Here is a 16,665-nt window from a genome sequence, read left to right on the forward strand (position 1 = left end):
GCCTCTAAAAACACCTCAAGTCGGCCTTAATCAGATAAACTCAATAAATATTTTCGCTATTCATTTGCAATGACTAATCAAAAATTGACAACCGTTACAAATATCGAAAGTCACATTCGTTCAGAAATTTGATATCACCGTAGAATGAAACGTGATACCATGGAGTTACTAAGAGTTCCTGGGACTAAATGGTGTGGAAAAGGTTTTTCTGCGACGAGGTATTCGCAACTAGGAGGCTATACGAGAACAGACCGATGTTGCCGCGTCCATGATTTAAGATGCCCTTTCTGGATCGGGGGTATGGAGAAAAAATACGGAATTTACAACTGGCGAGTCAACACATTAATGCACTGCCGATGCGATGAAAGGTTTGTTGGCTGAATGCTCGGTGCCGTTGCTTACCGCCATGTTTTTTTGCATAGTTATTTTAATTCTTAATCTGTAATTATCTTGGTGATCTTGTTACTTTTTTGTTTTATTTTGAGTTTAATAGTTAATTTGCTTATCGGTGTTGTTGGATGAATGTTTATTTTTATTTATTAATTTTAATAAATTTTTGCATGATCGGTGATGGTTTAATTGTTGAAGTCGTTGTTGTATCTAGTTATATTTTCAATTCAACTTTTGGAAATAGAAGTATTTTACGAAATAAAGGTGGATTAATAACTAAAATCCTTACTATTTGCTCAGTTAGCTTGTTATTTTAGAACTTTAAGTTTTCAAACTCTATTTCACGTTTTTTGGAAATGTCGAGACGCAAGTCTAGATATAAATCTTTCGAATTTAACCTTTCGAGTATATGACCTAACTCCCGAGTTTCCAGGTCGATTTTATTTTTTTTTCTTTTACACAATACCTATCTCTGACTGAAACCACATTTAAATCCAAATATTTTATTTAGAAACTAAATTTGTATACTAAAACTCCCATAAAATTTCTTCCAAAATATTTTCAAACTACATAACGCGCAAGCAATATTCATAATCCCATTAAAATTAATATCAACAATTAAACAAAAATATTACAATTATAAAATCAAACAGTCAAATTAATTTACTTCCCTCGGTGACATTTTTTTCATGTCACAAATGGCCGCGGCACTTAATAGAGTCATTTCCTCAACTCGACACCGTAGAGAATCGATGCGTTATAAACGAAATAAATAAAAATAAAACTGACATTCAGATACCGCAGGATTTGAGGACAGAGAAAACTATGGAAGAGTATTGTAAGAATTTTGTGTTCATGGCTGTGAAACATCCAGATATTTAAGTACTTTTGAGTGTCAGCCTTACTTATTACAATCTTAATATTGTAAGAAAGCCTTTTAAAAATGCGCCATTCTGAGAACATTTATTTATTCAAGACATGCAAAGTCCCCAACCCGCACTTGGCCAGCGTGGTGGATGCAATGCCTAACCACTCCCTCGTTTAGACCCTTGCCCGTAGACAATCTTTGGATTCATTTAGCGTGTAGAGCGAAAAAATATTTTGAGCTTTGATTTAAATGCATATCACTGGTGAGGTTCATTATTTTGTTGTTTCAAGATATTCCCTGTATCTACAATTCAAAATATACAGCAATTTTGAAACGTTAAATAATTTGACAGCGAAAATACCGCGAAAAGTCCCAGCCAAAACATGACCACAGACAATCCACTCTACATTGCCGTGTGCTTCACAAAAAAGGTCCGACTATCTCGCACCTCCTAATTGGTGCTCATAAATATCTCTCGTATCTCTGTCCGTCTGTTTGTTGGCGTGCCGTAGTGATACTATGTAGGTTTATTACTTAATTATTAATGAATTTAAAAACTGACTTTGGTTAAATTTGTACTTTAAAAAAATGTTTTGTTGAGATTTAAGTTTCGTATTTTTGAATTGATGTAAACTTTATCGCAAGTGCTGAAAAAAACGCGATAAAAATGAGTAAGATCACAGTAATTTTTGCGTTATTTTATTCGACAGTAAATGATTGTGGAATAAAATTAAACGAAAAAATATTAATATGTAAAAATTCCATTGTGTGAAAGCTACAAAATTGGTCATGCTGGCAATTTCAATACTATTTTAAACACTGGTCTAATAGTCACTGAAACTTTTGTCGTTACAGTAAAAAGATATCGATGTCTTAAAGACTTCTAAATTCTCCAATTCAGAAATATATTTTTTCATAAAAAAGATAATATAACCATTTCACCTTACCACTCGACTACGATAGTCAAAATTTCAATGAATGAAAACCCTAAAAGGCCACAGAACCCACTTCAAAATAACTACTAAATCCAATAAAAAAGTAAAAAGAACGTAATCGGAACTCTAACTAGGTGTTTATGGTCTCCAATTGTCAAAGAACTGTTTCTTTTTTATCGGGATGCAAGGCAAGAATCCTGCGCCTTGTATCGATTGAATCAGAGATGGGATAGAGCGATAATATTCATGTTAGCCACGTCCGTTACATAGAGTTGTACTATTCGAGTTTAAAACTTTTGTCAATGTTCGGAAATGGATTGTTATAAATGTTTTTTCCGTATTCATGATAGATTTTTTACAAAAAATATAAAATTAAACGTGCCCACGGTAACCGGGAGTAGTTATTACTATTATTATTCGTATGGTTAGTGGTCAACCTAGTGTCAAAGTTGTTCAAGCCGCCCGAAGGCCTTTGTCTTTGCTTAACGACTGTTATCTAAATTGATAACAACTGGGACCGACTTTTTACGTGCCCTCCGAAGCACGGAGACGCCCAGTTCAAATACCACTAGACGGTCACCCATCTATCAAATGCGCCAAGGTTTGCTTAGCCCTCATATCGTTTACTGACCGGTGAGCGCAACTGGCTATGCTATGGGCGCCTCACCTCCTCACGGAAGTAGTTACTATAGTCCTACAACTTAGTAGAAGAAAAAGACCTTAGTATGCAAGGTTCGCGGTTATCGGAGACATACAAAATTATCATGAGAATATGACCCCTAGGCTTATTCAACTGACTGTGGCCACTGGCCAGCAGCTTTGATACTGTTTCTATTAGGAAAATTATCAAAATTCTTCATTACAAACTAGATTATCCAGCCTCTAAGTAACTAACGCAAATTCAAGTAAAACTGCAGCACACAGCTAGTTATGAGATATTGCGAAAAAAGTGTTAAATATATTTTCCGAAGTTTAGTTTCCTGTATAACATTATCATTAAACTATTTAGATTCAAGATAAGACAATTAGTCTTATTATAGCTTGCATAATTTTAGACAAGCATAGCAATGTGGAATTTTAAAATACGAGCTGTATATCCTAACCCTCTTAATCACGAACAAACTATAAACCTATTTTAGTGAAAAAACTACTATAATATGATTCTCTTTTTCATTTCGGTAAGGAGTGAAAGAAACAAAACTCTTTATATCAGATCGAAAGAATTGTACCAAAATTATCTGGGAACAACTGTTTTTTTATTCATTTACTTATTCCTGGTTTTGAAATACCTCAATACCAAATTTCTTCAAAATCAGTTATTCAGTAAAATCCCGTTTGTTGTATGCAAGCCCCTTTTAAAATTCATTTTAATATTTTTTTAGTATTCGTTGTTATAGCGGCAGCAGAAATATATCATATTGTAAAAATTCAGCTGTCTAACTATCACGGTTCATGAGATACAGCCTGCTGACAGACAGACAGATGGGCAGCGGGGCCTTAAAATAGGGTCCCTTTTCACCCTGGATACGGAACTCTAAAAAGGTTATATCAGAGTCGAGGGCTTTTACTTGATCATTTATGAAAATAACGATAGCTAATTAATTATCATAATTATCTTAAGCAGGTTTAAAACTAGTTGGAGTAATTTTATATTACGATACGGCTATAACGCGACATCCGGTACTTATGATTGCTGCAAAGTGGTAAAGAATCATGGATTCTAGCAAAAATAATATTTAACACATTACTGTCCCACTGCTGGGAAATCCACCATGCTGACTAGTTAATATTTAAGAGAATTCTTTCTAATTAGCTTTTGCCCACGATGATTATATTTATATCTTCTTTTTATGTCACAGGCCATCGCTAGTATTTCTATAGCCCGTGTAAGTTTCAACAAAATATGTTCAGTAGATTAAAATTTGTCAACCAATTATGCGAACATCTTTTCGCATTTATAGCATCAGTAAGATATAATTGTGTACCTTCCCATGCTCAAATAATTACACAAAAATTTACCTAATTATCTACTTACCAAATAATTGGTTTATCTTTACAAAAATAAATAATTTACCCATCTCAACACACAAAGAAATTAATGAACAGTGTTAAATTAGTCTACTGAACAACAAAGACATTTCATTAGCTCTGAATCGATTTTTTTCCACGTTTCTGCACGCAAACCGTTACGTCAACTTGACGCGCGATGGCGCCATTTTCTCCGTTCGAAATTCGAAAATCGCGCGCGGCTCAATGGGCGGGTAATGGCGTGGAAAGCATAGACTAAACAGGTGTCCGCTTCCTCTGTTCGAGGTTTATTTTCAGCCAGTACTAAAGTTGAAATTGTTGCGAAATGTGTGGCTGTTTTCTTAATGCCATTGTTAATTTGTTTGTAAGTGATAAAACAAGGGATAGTAAAATATGAAATTACATTTATAGTTCTTAGGTGCTTTAACTTTAATACTTGTAGTCTAAGACTATGAAACTATTTCTGTGTACTGTTTAAAGCTGATCCCTATTAAAATCGGATTACGAAATTAAAATACTTTATTATAGTTACTCATATTCAATACTATCATATACTAAGGTTTCAATCCACAACGTTAGACCCAATACAAAAATAAACAATAGCGAACATAACTCAAAAACGCAACAAAAAAATGACCCTAACTTTTTCGCGCCAAAACCGCTGTCAAAAAACTGTCATCCGCCATCTTGGCGTTTATGGGCGCGTTCCGTTATCTCCACGCTTCATAGGATTTATAATGTGTGAATAATACGCGTAAGAATACGCTAAGGTTAAATATGCTTGGTGACAATACATAAATTATGATATTCGAGCGCCCCCTGGCGGCTAGGTGTGATAACTATATTCTTGTTTATCGGCTCGGAAAGGTTCCATGTTTGGTTACAATAAGACGCCGGCTATTGGGCAGATTATTTGCTGTTTATGTTATGTGGGTAGTTTTTTCTTTTGTTGTGTTACCGAGTTTACGGTCACCTGGCCTAAAAATTGTACAATAGGCTGTGGTTTCTTTGAATTAATGATCTAAAATATCGTTAAAAAGGCTTGAGGCTTTTCGAACGTAATTATAAGTTACCTAGTCTTGTAACAGTTTCCACGGACAAAGATCACATGTGAGTATTATCTGTTTTCATTCTTATGCTTTTGATTTCCAAGTCAATCAAACGTACTTATATTTTTTTCAATGAAAAGTTGCAATTTTTAGTTAGTATTCTTTCTTGTGTTTCAGTCTACTTAATAGTTAGAACTTACACAAACAACAGTCAGTAACTCTATATTAAAAAGTTTTTAGTCTGGTCAAAAATCTATTCAACAACATAATAATAACATACAAACAACGGACACAAAGCACAACCAGACCCGGAACAATTATTTGTGGATCGCACAAATAATTGCTCCGTGTGGGAATCGAACCCACGACCTCCCGTTGCAGTGGCATCGGCGTGGCAACCTAAACCACTGCGCCACGGAGGCAGATCACTTTTTACTCACAAAGTCCCAGAGAACCAAAATTTATTCTCAAACAGATCTAGTTAGTTCTGTAATCTGGCTAACGGCTCTATAATTACGTGGCCTCTATTCACTCAGTTGTATTAGTATGCAGTAATCTTTGAAACTCGCCTGTTTGATACATTTTGTACCACGTTTACCGTTGTTAGGGCTGGTTAGTGCAAGAAATTAAACAAAACAACAACAACAAATTAACTTTATATCGTCCTCAACCCGCACTTCGCCAGCGTGTTGGACTCAATGCTAATCTTTCCCTCCGTCCGGAAGGAGATCCTTGCCCAACAGTGGGACAGTCATGGGTTAAAAATGGTACTTGCTAGTCTACGGGGCTCTTGTAGAAAATGTAAGCCTTTAGTCTTGGTTTTTAAGCATAAAAATAAATGAAGATCCTGGGATCGGAATTGGGGTTATTTTTTTTTAAAACAAACTAAAGATTACATTCATTTATTGTATTCATTTATCGCACCGGTCAGTTTCTTAACTTGAGACTGACTGCTTCTGGGCTAAATTCATCGAATTTGATTCAGTGGCTTCGCCATACAAGCGAAATAGATAGACAGACAGCCTGTCGCATATAATATTGTTATATAATAATATTATATTATTGTTATTATTTTTCATAGTCCTAAAAATCCTTTCCTAACATACATAGATTTTGTTAGTCAGCCCTAAAAATCCGTGGGCGTAGTTCTATTTCGTGCAACGAATACAGATTGCGAATGCAGATAATAGACAATATCTCTATCACACGTTAGCTGTCAAAAAAATTCGCGCCAAAACATACAATAATGTCTATGGGCTAAAGATTTAAAATCGCATAAAACATATCTGTGAATAAAAAAGCATTCTTTGAATGTTTTTTGCGAATAATTTAAATAGAAATTGCAGATTTGTTACATTTTTTATACAAATCTGATGTGAGGTGAATATGAATTAACAATAACGGGCAGAGCTATATTTATACCCTTTTATACAAAAGTAATTTTGATTCCTGGGTCTTTCGACTGTGTATATAAAATAACACTATACCAAAGCTGTGCTATAATTCACTCACTTTTGCAGTGTTTCCTCTGCTTCCCGTAGGATATAGCATGATGAGCGGATTGTTGCTACAAAAATCTTCTTTTCTAATCTGATTTTAAATGTCACTCATTGGCCGTTAGTTCTTTGGTTCTGCCTACCCCTAGTAGAAAAAGGTGTGATATGATGTAAAATTATGCAATAGCAAAATTTAATTATGTTAAAAATTATTGTTATGACTCTAAATACTTAAACATTGTGTTCAAAATAAAATTTCAAATGAAAACAAAAGTTTCAATAGAAAGTCAATAAGTTTTATTTTTCACTAAGCTAACTTATTTTTAGATGCGGGTTGAGAAACTTAAACTTAGGATTAACGTTTTTCACCCCTATAATAAAAGTACGAATGATTGAATCGTTAAGATTGAGAATTACTAGTTACATTGTTGAGTTTGTTTCAATTACTGTACTTACATATTATGTAAAAACAAAATTATTCTATTTTTTATGGGAAGAAATACACCATACAATTATTTCGGGCCATGTCTAGCTTAGCCAGATTTAATGCAGAAATATTCAAACGACTAATTATTTACTGAAACAGTCAGTCATCTCAGAATATTTTTAAAAGCGAAAAGCTATTTTTATGCATCAAACTTTGTCAGATAATTTCACTAATATAAGATTAAAGTCAAAAAGTTTTCACCAAACGCCACCCCTATCCGCCATCTTAAAAATTTCCCGCCACAATTCGTTCGGAAACTCACTGCAACAAAGCATGCGGGAAAAAAAATCAAGCAATCATTTTCGTCTAGCTGACCGTCCAATACTCTAACGACCAAAGACTAACAACTCTATGTGTTTTTTTCTTTACTAATTCTTTTCGGGGCGAAGGAAAGCGTTTGTAATCCTTCTTTTGTTCTTATGTTGCCCGCATTGTTACATTTCGCGGTGCTTGTAGAGTAACTAAGCCACTTATGGCTTACCTCATAGTGTTGGGCAGGTATGTCGATAGTTTTTGAAATGAGTTGAGTTCGTAGCTAAATATTTATATTGAAATTGGTCATTGTACTTATTGCTCTCGTTGCAGCGTAGTTTTGCCTTTATAGAAATTAAGTAAATAGCTGATATGACCCATTTTCTGGTCACTGATCATAGATGTGACAAAACGTTTTATTGAAACAGTATATTTGAGAATAATCAAGGTTCACTTTTAATAATGATTTTTAAGAAATATCTCATTTAATGTCAGATTTCTCTACAAAATGTACTTAATACGATATTATCATTTATTTTACGTCTTGTTAGTATGTTTGCAATAGTTTTAACACAAGTTGTAGCACATAAAATATAGTCTATAGTAACTCAAAACAATTATATCGCGGTAATAAAAAGCTTAGACAGACTATCGATACGGCTAGCTACATCACTAGGCCGGCAGCTTGACCAGAACTTTGGCAAATGAAGCGAGAGAGAAAGCGCGGCGATCACACGTGGTGACCACAGAGCACTCAGAGTACAGAGATTACTATTGTAAAATAGTTTTAAATTATGATCAAAATCGATTATAATATTGGTGGGCTGATGGATAAGTGAGTAGAAAGTAAACTACATAATTTAAAAAGATATTTACATGTGCATTTTTTTTAATCAAATTCTAGACGAATATTTTTAATAAAATAAGATGTTTATAGAATTAAGAAACTTACAAATAACTGGAATTCAAAATTTTGTATTTTACCAAATGTACTTGAAACTTCTTTTGCTATCAGAATATATTATTATAGTCTTACGATCCAAGCCCACGCCCAACTAAGTTCTATCTATTTCCGAATATACCTTAGTAACTACAATTGTGTTCATTTGAATATATAACATATTTACTGTTTCTATCTCTGTTTGTCTGCATCACAAGAAAATGCCTTATTAAATTAAACCCACACCCTCTACATTCGCCTCTACCCTATGGTAACCAAAGCTCACAAACCAAAGTGGCAATACACGGCTCGTTATAGCAAAACCGCGTCTTTGTCAGCTTTTACTAATCCCATACGATTGGGCAACCTTTACGTACATTTGACCACCCCTACTAATCGAAGATTTTGGTGAAAAAACAAATAAAAAATGTATAGAAAAAATGTTGTTGACCTCTGGCAAGTGTTGACTGTCATTTTGTACAATGACAGTATTAATTTTTAATGAAAGTAAAAATGTTGTTGACCTCTGACAATTGTGTTTTTTTATTGAGTCTTAATTGTAAATCTTAAACAGCAATACTGTTTTTAATGCAATTACATGTGTCGTAATTTAACGTAAAACAAAAAATTATCCGTTATTATTGATCATTTCGTGATCTACAAAAGAATGCTGCATTTTTTCCTTCCGATATCTATCTTTTTCTGATATAATATATAATCTATAGATAGATCTATAATCAAAAGATAAAAAGATCTGAGTATAATAATCTATAGATAGATGTAGGTACAGATTATAGAAAGATATCTGCAAGGAAAATTATATGTAAACGCACCATTTCTTTCCACTTGACATTTAAACATAAAAACAAATTTTAATGTTTCCAAAAGTGTGTATATCTACTCTACTTGCCCGTCATCAAATTGACCTCCTTCACAAACAGCCCAAGGGTCTTAAAATAACATCTTGGATCCACATTCTTAGCTAAGACCAAAAGCCACCATTAGCGGCCGCTGTCCATCGTCAAATCCGAGGTAAAAACATCATTTAAACCAATAAAAAGGTTTTAAACCTAAGTTAACTCGCCTAGACAAATAGATGGACCTTTTTACTTAGAGTTTAGATAAATAAAGACTTGTAAGAATGTCTTAGTGTCATCAAATCTTATTTTACCAAGTGAAGAGTACGATTGAAAACTGCTTTAAACGAGAATATTATGCAAAATAATGAAAATATAACTATCAACCACCAATAAACTATATAATCTATTTTAACAATAATAATTAAAACTAAACATTAAATTAATACATTAATGCATTACCACCAATTGTCCAATTTACTATAGAGAATTACATAAGTCCTGGCTAAAAACATATGCTAAATATCAATATAAAACGGTTTTTGTGGGTAAACGCGCAGACAGCAGACTTTGATAAAGTTAATGCATAAGATCACGCCTTTCTCCCATAGGGGTAGGCAGAGACCAAAGAACGCTACATATTACGATCCTTAACAACTTCTCCTGCCTAATTTTCATCCATACATTTTGTCATACAGGACGAAAAAATAGCTATATAAAGATTATTGCTTATCTTTTCATTACAAAACTAAAAAAAAATGCGTAAAATACATTTCATACTATTAATTAATACAATAGTGTAACAACTAAAAATAAAACTTCAACTATACTTAACACTATAACCATATTAATTGTTTTAAAATTGGTTACAAAATAATATCTTCTATTTCGTTTTTAAAATACTTAGAACATTTAGTTTCTTTGTATCCATAATAGGGGAGTGATAAACAAGTTAATCGTCGATTCTGATAAGAATCTATTCTGATAATTCTGATAAGAAGAAGAAAAGTTGTATTTTGAGTTACTAAGTTATTATTAGTACGATTTTACCAATTTGGCGTTTTCATAAAAAAAATCACGTAAAACAATTCAATATTTTAAAAATCTTCAGTCGTAAGTATTCCCTTGTTCTTGGCATAGGCGGGCACTTTATCCGAATATATTACTGGATGCACCGATAAGTGCCCTCCGAGTGGTTTCCGAACGTAGTGCGTTTGACAGCGCAGCGCTGGACGTAATGGCGTTTCGCGCCATTTGTTACCGCCTTTTTTGTTTTGATGCCACCCTTGTAAATTTTGATGGTTTGTAGTATTATTTTATTAATAGATTTGAGCTTGTAATTTCTTTCTTTTCTTCTTTCAGCTTTTTAATATATTTACGATTTATAATTATAAATGTAAAAAAATGTGTATCACGGAAAAACTACTGGACGGATTTTAATGGTACACTGATAAGTGATAACTTATAGCCTGCTTAACCTAGACTAACACATTTTTAACCCAGGAAATCTTACGTGGACGGAGAAGCTAAGTTTGTTACAAAATGAAACTGCATCTCAATAATAAAGTTTGAAAAAAATCTCCTTAATTTAAGATAAATTCTCAGATCAGCATATGTCTTTCATAAAAATATTTATATTCCGACCAAAGACACCGCTTTCAACCATTAATTGACCATAACTGCCCGATATTATCTGCCACCCAAACGCCTATAAACTATAAAATACTCATAATGCAACCTTTTTTTAATTCTCTGCACTAGGCAGTTCAATAAAACGCATTCGCTGACGTAACACAATAAAAATACTCAATAAATCTATGGTATAAAACTGGACAGTAAAACCTCATTTTAATACGTCTTACCGCGATAAATGTTACAAAATATGTGATAATGATTTTGTTCTATAAAGTTGAGATGTGTCTATGGTGGAGAGGATTTTCACGCGCATTTTATTGCGCACCGGAACTAAACCAAAGGACTTTAAGAATAAATAAAGTTTTAATTATGGAAGGTTTTGTAAATTCTTAGGTGTAACTTCGCATGATTTTAACTGCTTATTATTAAGTATTAGATTTAGAAAATGCATGTTGTACCTAGTTATCTATGTAAATCTTACTTAAGTTACAGCATTAAAATAAAAGATGTATTAGTTGCCCCTAGACATATAATTTACATTTAAACGGCTAAGGGATTCAAGGGAGAGAACTTTTAAAATCCCAGTCCAATCCTCTGACCTACTAGTAAGCCTGACCTTTCTTCCAATTATGTTGGAGTCGGCTTCCAGTCTCACCGGATGCAGCTGAATACCAGTGTTTTACATAGAGCGACTGCCTATCAGTCCTCCACAATTTTAACCAACTACAACTTATGAAAGGGCATCCATATTTCCCCACAGCATTCAAGGAAATAATATTCTAAATCTGCTAACAACAGTTATTTTAATACATCTTCAACATAATCGCAAACGGCTATTTTAAATCTAAATTTATGGCACACAAATAAAGATGCACTTTACCGTTAATAGCTAAAGATTTCCCGCCTTTTACGGTGACTGTCAAAACTGTCACTTTATGACGAGGCCGTCGTAAATTGCCGCGAAATGTTTGAGACGCCATTTTGACAGTAGAATTTAAATGGCCGCATGTAGCATTTATGTAGAAATTAGCTGACACTTGCGTGAAAGTTTTGACTTTTGATGAAAGCATAGGTAGCCTAGCGCTAGGTCCCTAACTGTAACAGTCTCCTAACTTTAGAACCTTAACTTTAAAGTCTGAATTAAAGCCTAAATTTAGGCTACAGATTACCACACCCGTCACCTTTCAGGAGTTATATTAAAATTGCAAAGGCATGCAAGGTTTAATAACGATGTTTTCCTTCACCGTTATATCCAGTAATAATGATTTATAATATACTTATGACTAAGAAAGTCCTATCTTTGTAATGCCTTAAGGAATATTCTTTTCTCAACAGCTTCCATAGGTAATGCTCCACTCAGCTACTATTTCTATTAGTCATGATAACTTGTGTGTCTGGTAGTGGTCATGAACAAGACTCGGGTTCGAACCCTGATTCAGTTCAAGAACTTTCTCCTTGGTTCTGAGCCTGACCAGTCGGCTCAGTTATCCTACTGGGTTATGACATTTGAATAGATTAACTATTATTGTTGCTCTGGCCTATGAGGGTGAAGGAAAAGACAGAGAGTGTACCTGTGTATTGTGCATACACTTGGACACTATAAACAAACTCCTGCACAGTTGACTGGTTTCAACAAAACCTTAGCCTCATATCGGCCATTCTTATCGTGTATTGTATATTCAAATGCTTTAAAAATCCTCAATTTTTCAGATTCCGCGCCTGCCTTAAGCTAGCCGACACTTCAGTATCCAACATGGTCGGTAAATTATTCTTCAACGTGGTTCAAACAAAATGTTTTATCCTCAAGCCAGTCAAGATGTGCACGCAGCGGTCCTGGTGGGGCAAGTGCCTGCGAAAAGGTTACACCAAGCAGGCCTTCTTGAGAGACAACTTACCTTATTAGGCTGTTTGGTAAAGTTACCTGTGCCCAACATGGCTGACAGCTGTCATTACTGTCAATTTTGGCGGGAAATTCGTGACAAGGATTTTACTGTCGTTAGATTTACTAACGAAAATAATGGCAATATTTTTAAGAAATATTTATTTATCTGAATAAATAAAGGCGACATATTCTTTTCAGTTTTTACTGCAGAAAATGTAACGTAACTTATGTTGCATCATGAAATGTCTACAGTTAGTGAGTAGTTAATTCAGTATTTTATCAAAGTAGACAACAATATTGATTCTGAATATTATTATTATCTTTCAAAATACGGTTGAATTGAGAACTTCTATGTGTCAGCATTTGACCTAATTGAATAAATGATTTGATTTTGGTAGTGGCTATCCAATATTAAAATTTATCAACTCAGATACAGAATAGCCCTCCAGAATTCTTAAAAATCTATTTTTTTTTCTCTCGATTCACTGTCATTTTAAAATTAAAACCTGCCAGTTGTGAACCGATGTATTTATTTATATCTTTCAAAACAATTATTAATGAATTCAATTTAAAATGGACGAGCTTAAAATATATATTTGTTTATTTTACCCAACCCGCACTTAGCCAGCGTGGTAGACCCAAGGCCTGACCCCTCCCTCATTACGGGAGAAGACCCTTGCCCAGCAGTGGGACATTAATGGGTTCAATAAAATAATTCTCAACGTGTCAAATTAATTTAATTTCCAACAAAAAAATCATGACAGTTTTCCACCTTTTTTTTAATATTGTACATAAGTAATAATAAATCGATCAATTTTATTTATTTAAAAAAGAGTTAACCATAAACTAAGTGAAAAAAGTTAAATTTTATCTCTACATCTTCTTGTAAAAATAGGAAGGGTTTTCCGAATTTATGAATGGTAGATCGAAAATGAATTTTGTGAGTGAAGAGGATGATTAATAATGATTTTCGAATAAAATATCAAACCTGAATTTTAATTAGTTTATTACATCAGTAGCGTAGTGTTTATCATGTTGATAGCATAGCGCTCGTGTGTCATAGATTCGGTTCCCGTACAAAACAAACTTAAGTGCAAATCACGAAAATAATATTTGGGTCCGGTTTAATTTTGTGTTGTTTGTTTGTAAAGGTCTACAAGATTTGATTCTTTTTGACTGTCAATTTGATGGTCTATGATGGCAAAATTTTACTTCGTAAGTTTCAAAAATGTTTCAAAAATCTTGCGAAATCGTCTAAATATAAAAAAGTTATAATCATCTTCTTCACATATCTTTGGCAATAATGTTACTTAATAGAGATAGCGGTGTAGATTGTAGATATAGAATAACGAAAGCAAATCCTCGACGAAGGCTTGTATTACATAAGCGGGACTTTAAAACGAATTGTGTTTGCCGAAATATCTATCAAAGTAAGTAAACTGGTGTTCATTTAAAAAATACTATAAAAATATAATAAATAGGTTTATTCCTTAAAAACAAACTTTATATTCCTCAAAATAAAAGTGATGCATTTTAAGTTGCACGTTAGCAGTAAGTAACGCCATCTATGAACGAGAAGAAGTACTAAATGTTTGTTGCTGTCTAAAATGAAATAAATTTCGATGAAAGTAATGAAATTAAATGGGTGAAATAGTGTATTATTACCAAAATAATTGATATCTCATCATTAATTATCTTAATTACGTTCAAATATACAATTTTTGAAGAATTTGGACAAACCCAATTCGCAATTATACCCTTACTGTTCTTTATACCGGAGTTTTCCGACCTAATCTGTAGTAATAAGTGTAAAAAGGTTTAAGAACTAAAATTAAATTAATATAATATTTAAATTATTTACCGCTGAAAAGTTTATTTTGTTAATACTACATTTACACGGAAAAACATAATGAGATCAAAAAAAATTAATGGTATTTCAATGCTGCCCCTGTTTGGACAATTATAATACCTTACTCTCAAAATAATAGTTAAAATCACATTTTCCCATAGGGATAGACCAAAGAACGTCACTAGGTACGATCCTCACAAACTTCCCTTGCTTCATTCACATACATACATGTGTCATACAGGACCGCCAGTTACGAGTACCACGTACCTGACCTTTTTGTGACCGTTTTTCAGGCGTGATTTTATACATATATATTTATATAATTTTCTTTTCTAATATTTTAACCTTTTGACCGCCACGGCTATACTCGACTCACGACGCTTTCCTCGGCAAATGTCTACAAAAATATAGCGTCGGGAGCACATTCTGATTTGTCGAGTATAGCCGACTGTGGCGGTCAAAGGTTTTAAATAAATGTAGTATTTATATAAATAAACGTTTTTAGCGTATTAATATTAAGAATAACGTGCGAAGTTCCTCTATTGACAATATTTGTGTACAGTCCGTTAAGTATTTTGTGATTCTCGACTAGAAACTCTATATTGTCTATGTTAGATTAGTGTAGAGAACAATTGTTAGGTACTTATAATCCAGGTTTCATTAGGGTTAAACCCGGTTTCTTTATATCTGGATAACTGCACGTTTGGCGCAGTAGTTAAAGTGGTCGCCTCACTGCAATAACTGTAGCGCCGCGTGTGGGACAAATATTTGTGTGATGAGCACGAGTATCTGTTCTGAGCCTAGTTGTTAATTTATATAAGTATGTATTTAGAAGTATATAAGTATGTTTATCAGTTATTTGGTTACCATAGTGCAAGCTCTGCTTAGTTTGGAATCAGATGACCGTGTGTGAGTTGTCCAATGATATTTATTATTTTATTATTTATATCTGTCGGATATTTTTTCTAATTAAATTTTGAAAAATGTTTGTATACTGGTGTCAATTTATCTAGTGAATAGTTTAAAATTACACTTATTCTTTAGACTTGAAATTGGCCCCTTAATAGAAAGAGGCATATTCAATTATTTTATCCTTAAAATACTCTTAGATTTATGACTTTAGACATGTTCATCTGTCGTCATCGCTACTGTTATACCGTGGTCGGGGATTCGATTCCCACGCGAAAAAAATATTTGCGTAACTCACAGATAGGATGATTTTCGTCTATTTAAGGTACGTAATCTGCCTTTAATTGTATTCCTTTAAAATCCCTATGATACATAATTTTTTATTGTTATTGAAGATGTATCTCGCAAAGAAAGAAATTAAAACAATTTTCTCAGTTTTATAAATCCTAATGAAACTTTGGATAATATAGAAATGTAAATAGTAATTGAATGCATGTTAGTATTGTGGAAATCTTTCTAATATTATAGAGAACGTTTATTTTTGTTCCGATTAATTGTAATGATGAATCTAATATAATAAAAATATCTTGTAAATAATTTGTTGTGTTTTATTCTGTAGTATTTTAAACCTGACTACCATTTTTTATAAGAAAGGATCACTTAAAAATGACGAGAGAAATAATAATAAAATAACTTCTTAATTTCTAATATTTCCTACCTACACATAGAGAATAAGTACCAGACTTCTTTACAAAGCGATCTCTTGAATTATTAATGAAGTAAAAATTAAAGTTTTGCAGGTTGCAGCGACATCTGTTGTGTAGTAGCTAAATTAGTACAATAACCACTTCATCTATTATTCATAATGTATTATTTCAGCTACTGCACGACAGATGTCGCTGCGAACATTATATTTTTACAAGATCTCTTTGTAAGTTATGCCTGGTGCTCAAAAATGATGCTAAGGGCTAAATATATTCACAGCTATCAGTATAACTACTTGGTTGATGGTCAGAGAGAGCCAACTATCATCAATAATTATACACAGCTTATAAATTGTATTCACACTACTCGTCGCTAGATGGCGT

The 16,665-nt window shown here is 33.2% G+C and overlaps 1 protein-coding gene across 2 annotated transcripts in view; it reads left to right on the forward strand.

Annotated features, from left to right (window-relative positions):
- LOC142985240 (uncharacterized) overlaps positions 1–16,167 on the forward strand; it is a 75,530-nt gene extending 59,363 nt beyond the window's left edge. Inside the window, exons 4-5 of one of the 2 annotated variants that reach the window (XM_076133282.1) lie at positions 144–368; positions 12,648–16,167. In XM_076133282.1, the coding sequence (XP_075989397.1) occupies positions 144–368; positions 12,648–12,840 (418 nt within the window). In that variant the 3' untranslated portion in view covers positions 12,841–16,167. The remainder of the gene's footprint in view (positions 1–143; positions 369–12,647) is intronic. The other variant, XM_076133283.1, reaches the window with a different exon arrangement.
- The last annotated feature ends 498 nt before the right edge of the window (positions 16,168–16,665 follow it).

This window comes from Anticarsia gemmatalis, chromosome 29, assembly GCF_050436995.1.
Source record: "Anticarsia gemmatalis isolate Benzon Research Colony breed Stoneville strain chromosome 29, ilAntGemm2 primary, whole genome shotgun sequence".
Taxonomy (NCBI): Eukaryota; Metazoa; Arthropoda; class Insecta; order Lepidoptera; family Erebidae; genus Anticarsia; species Anticarsia gemmatalis.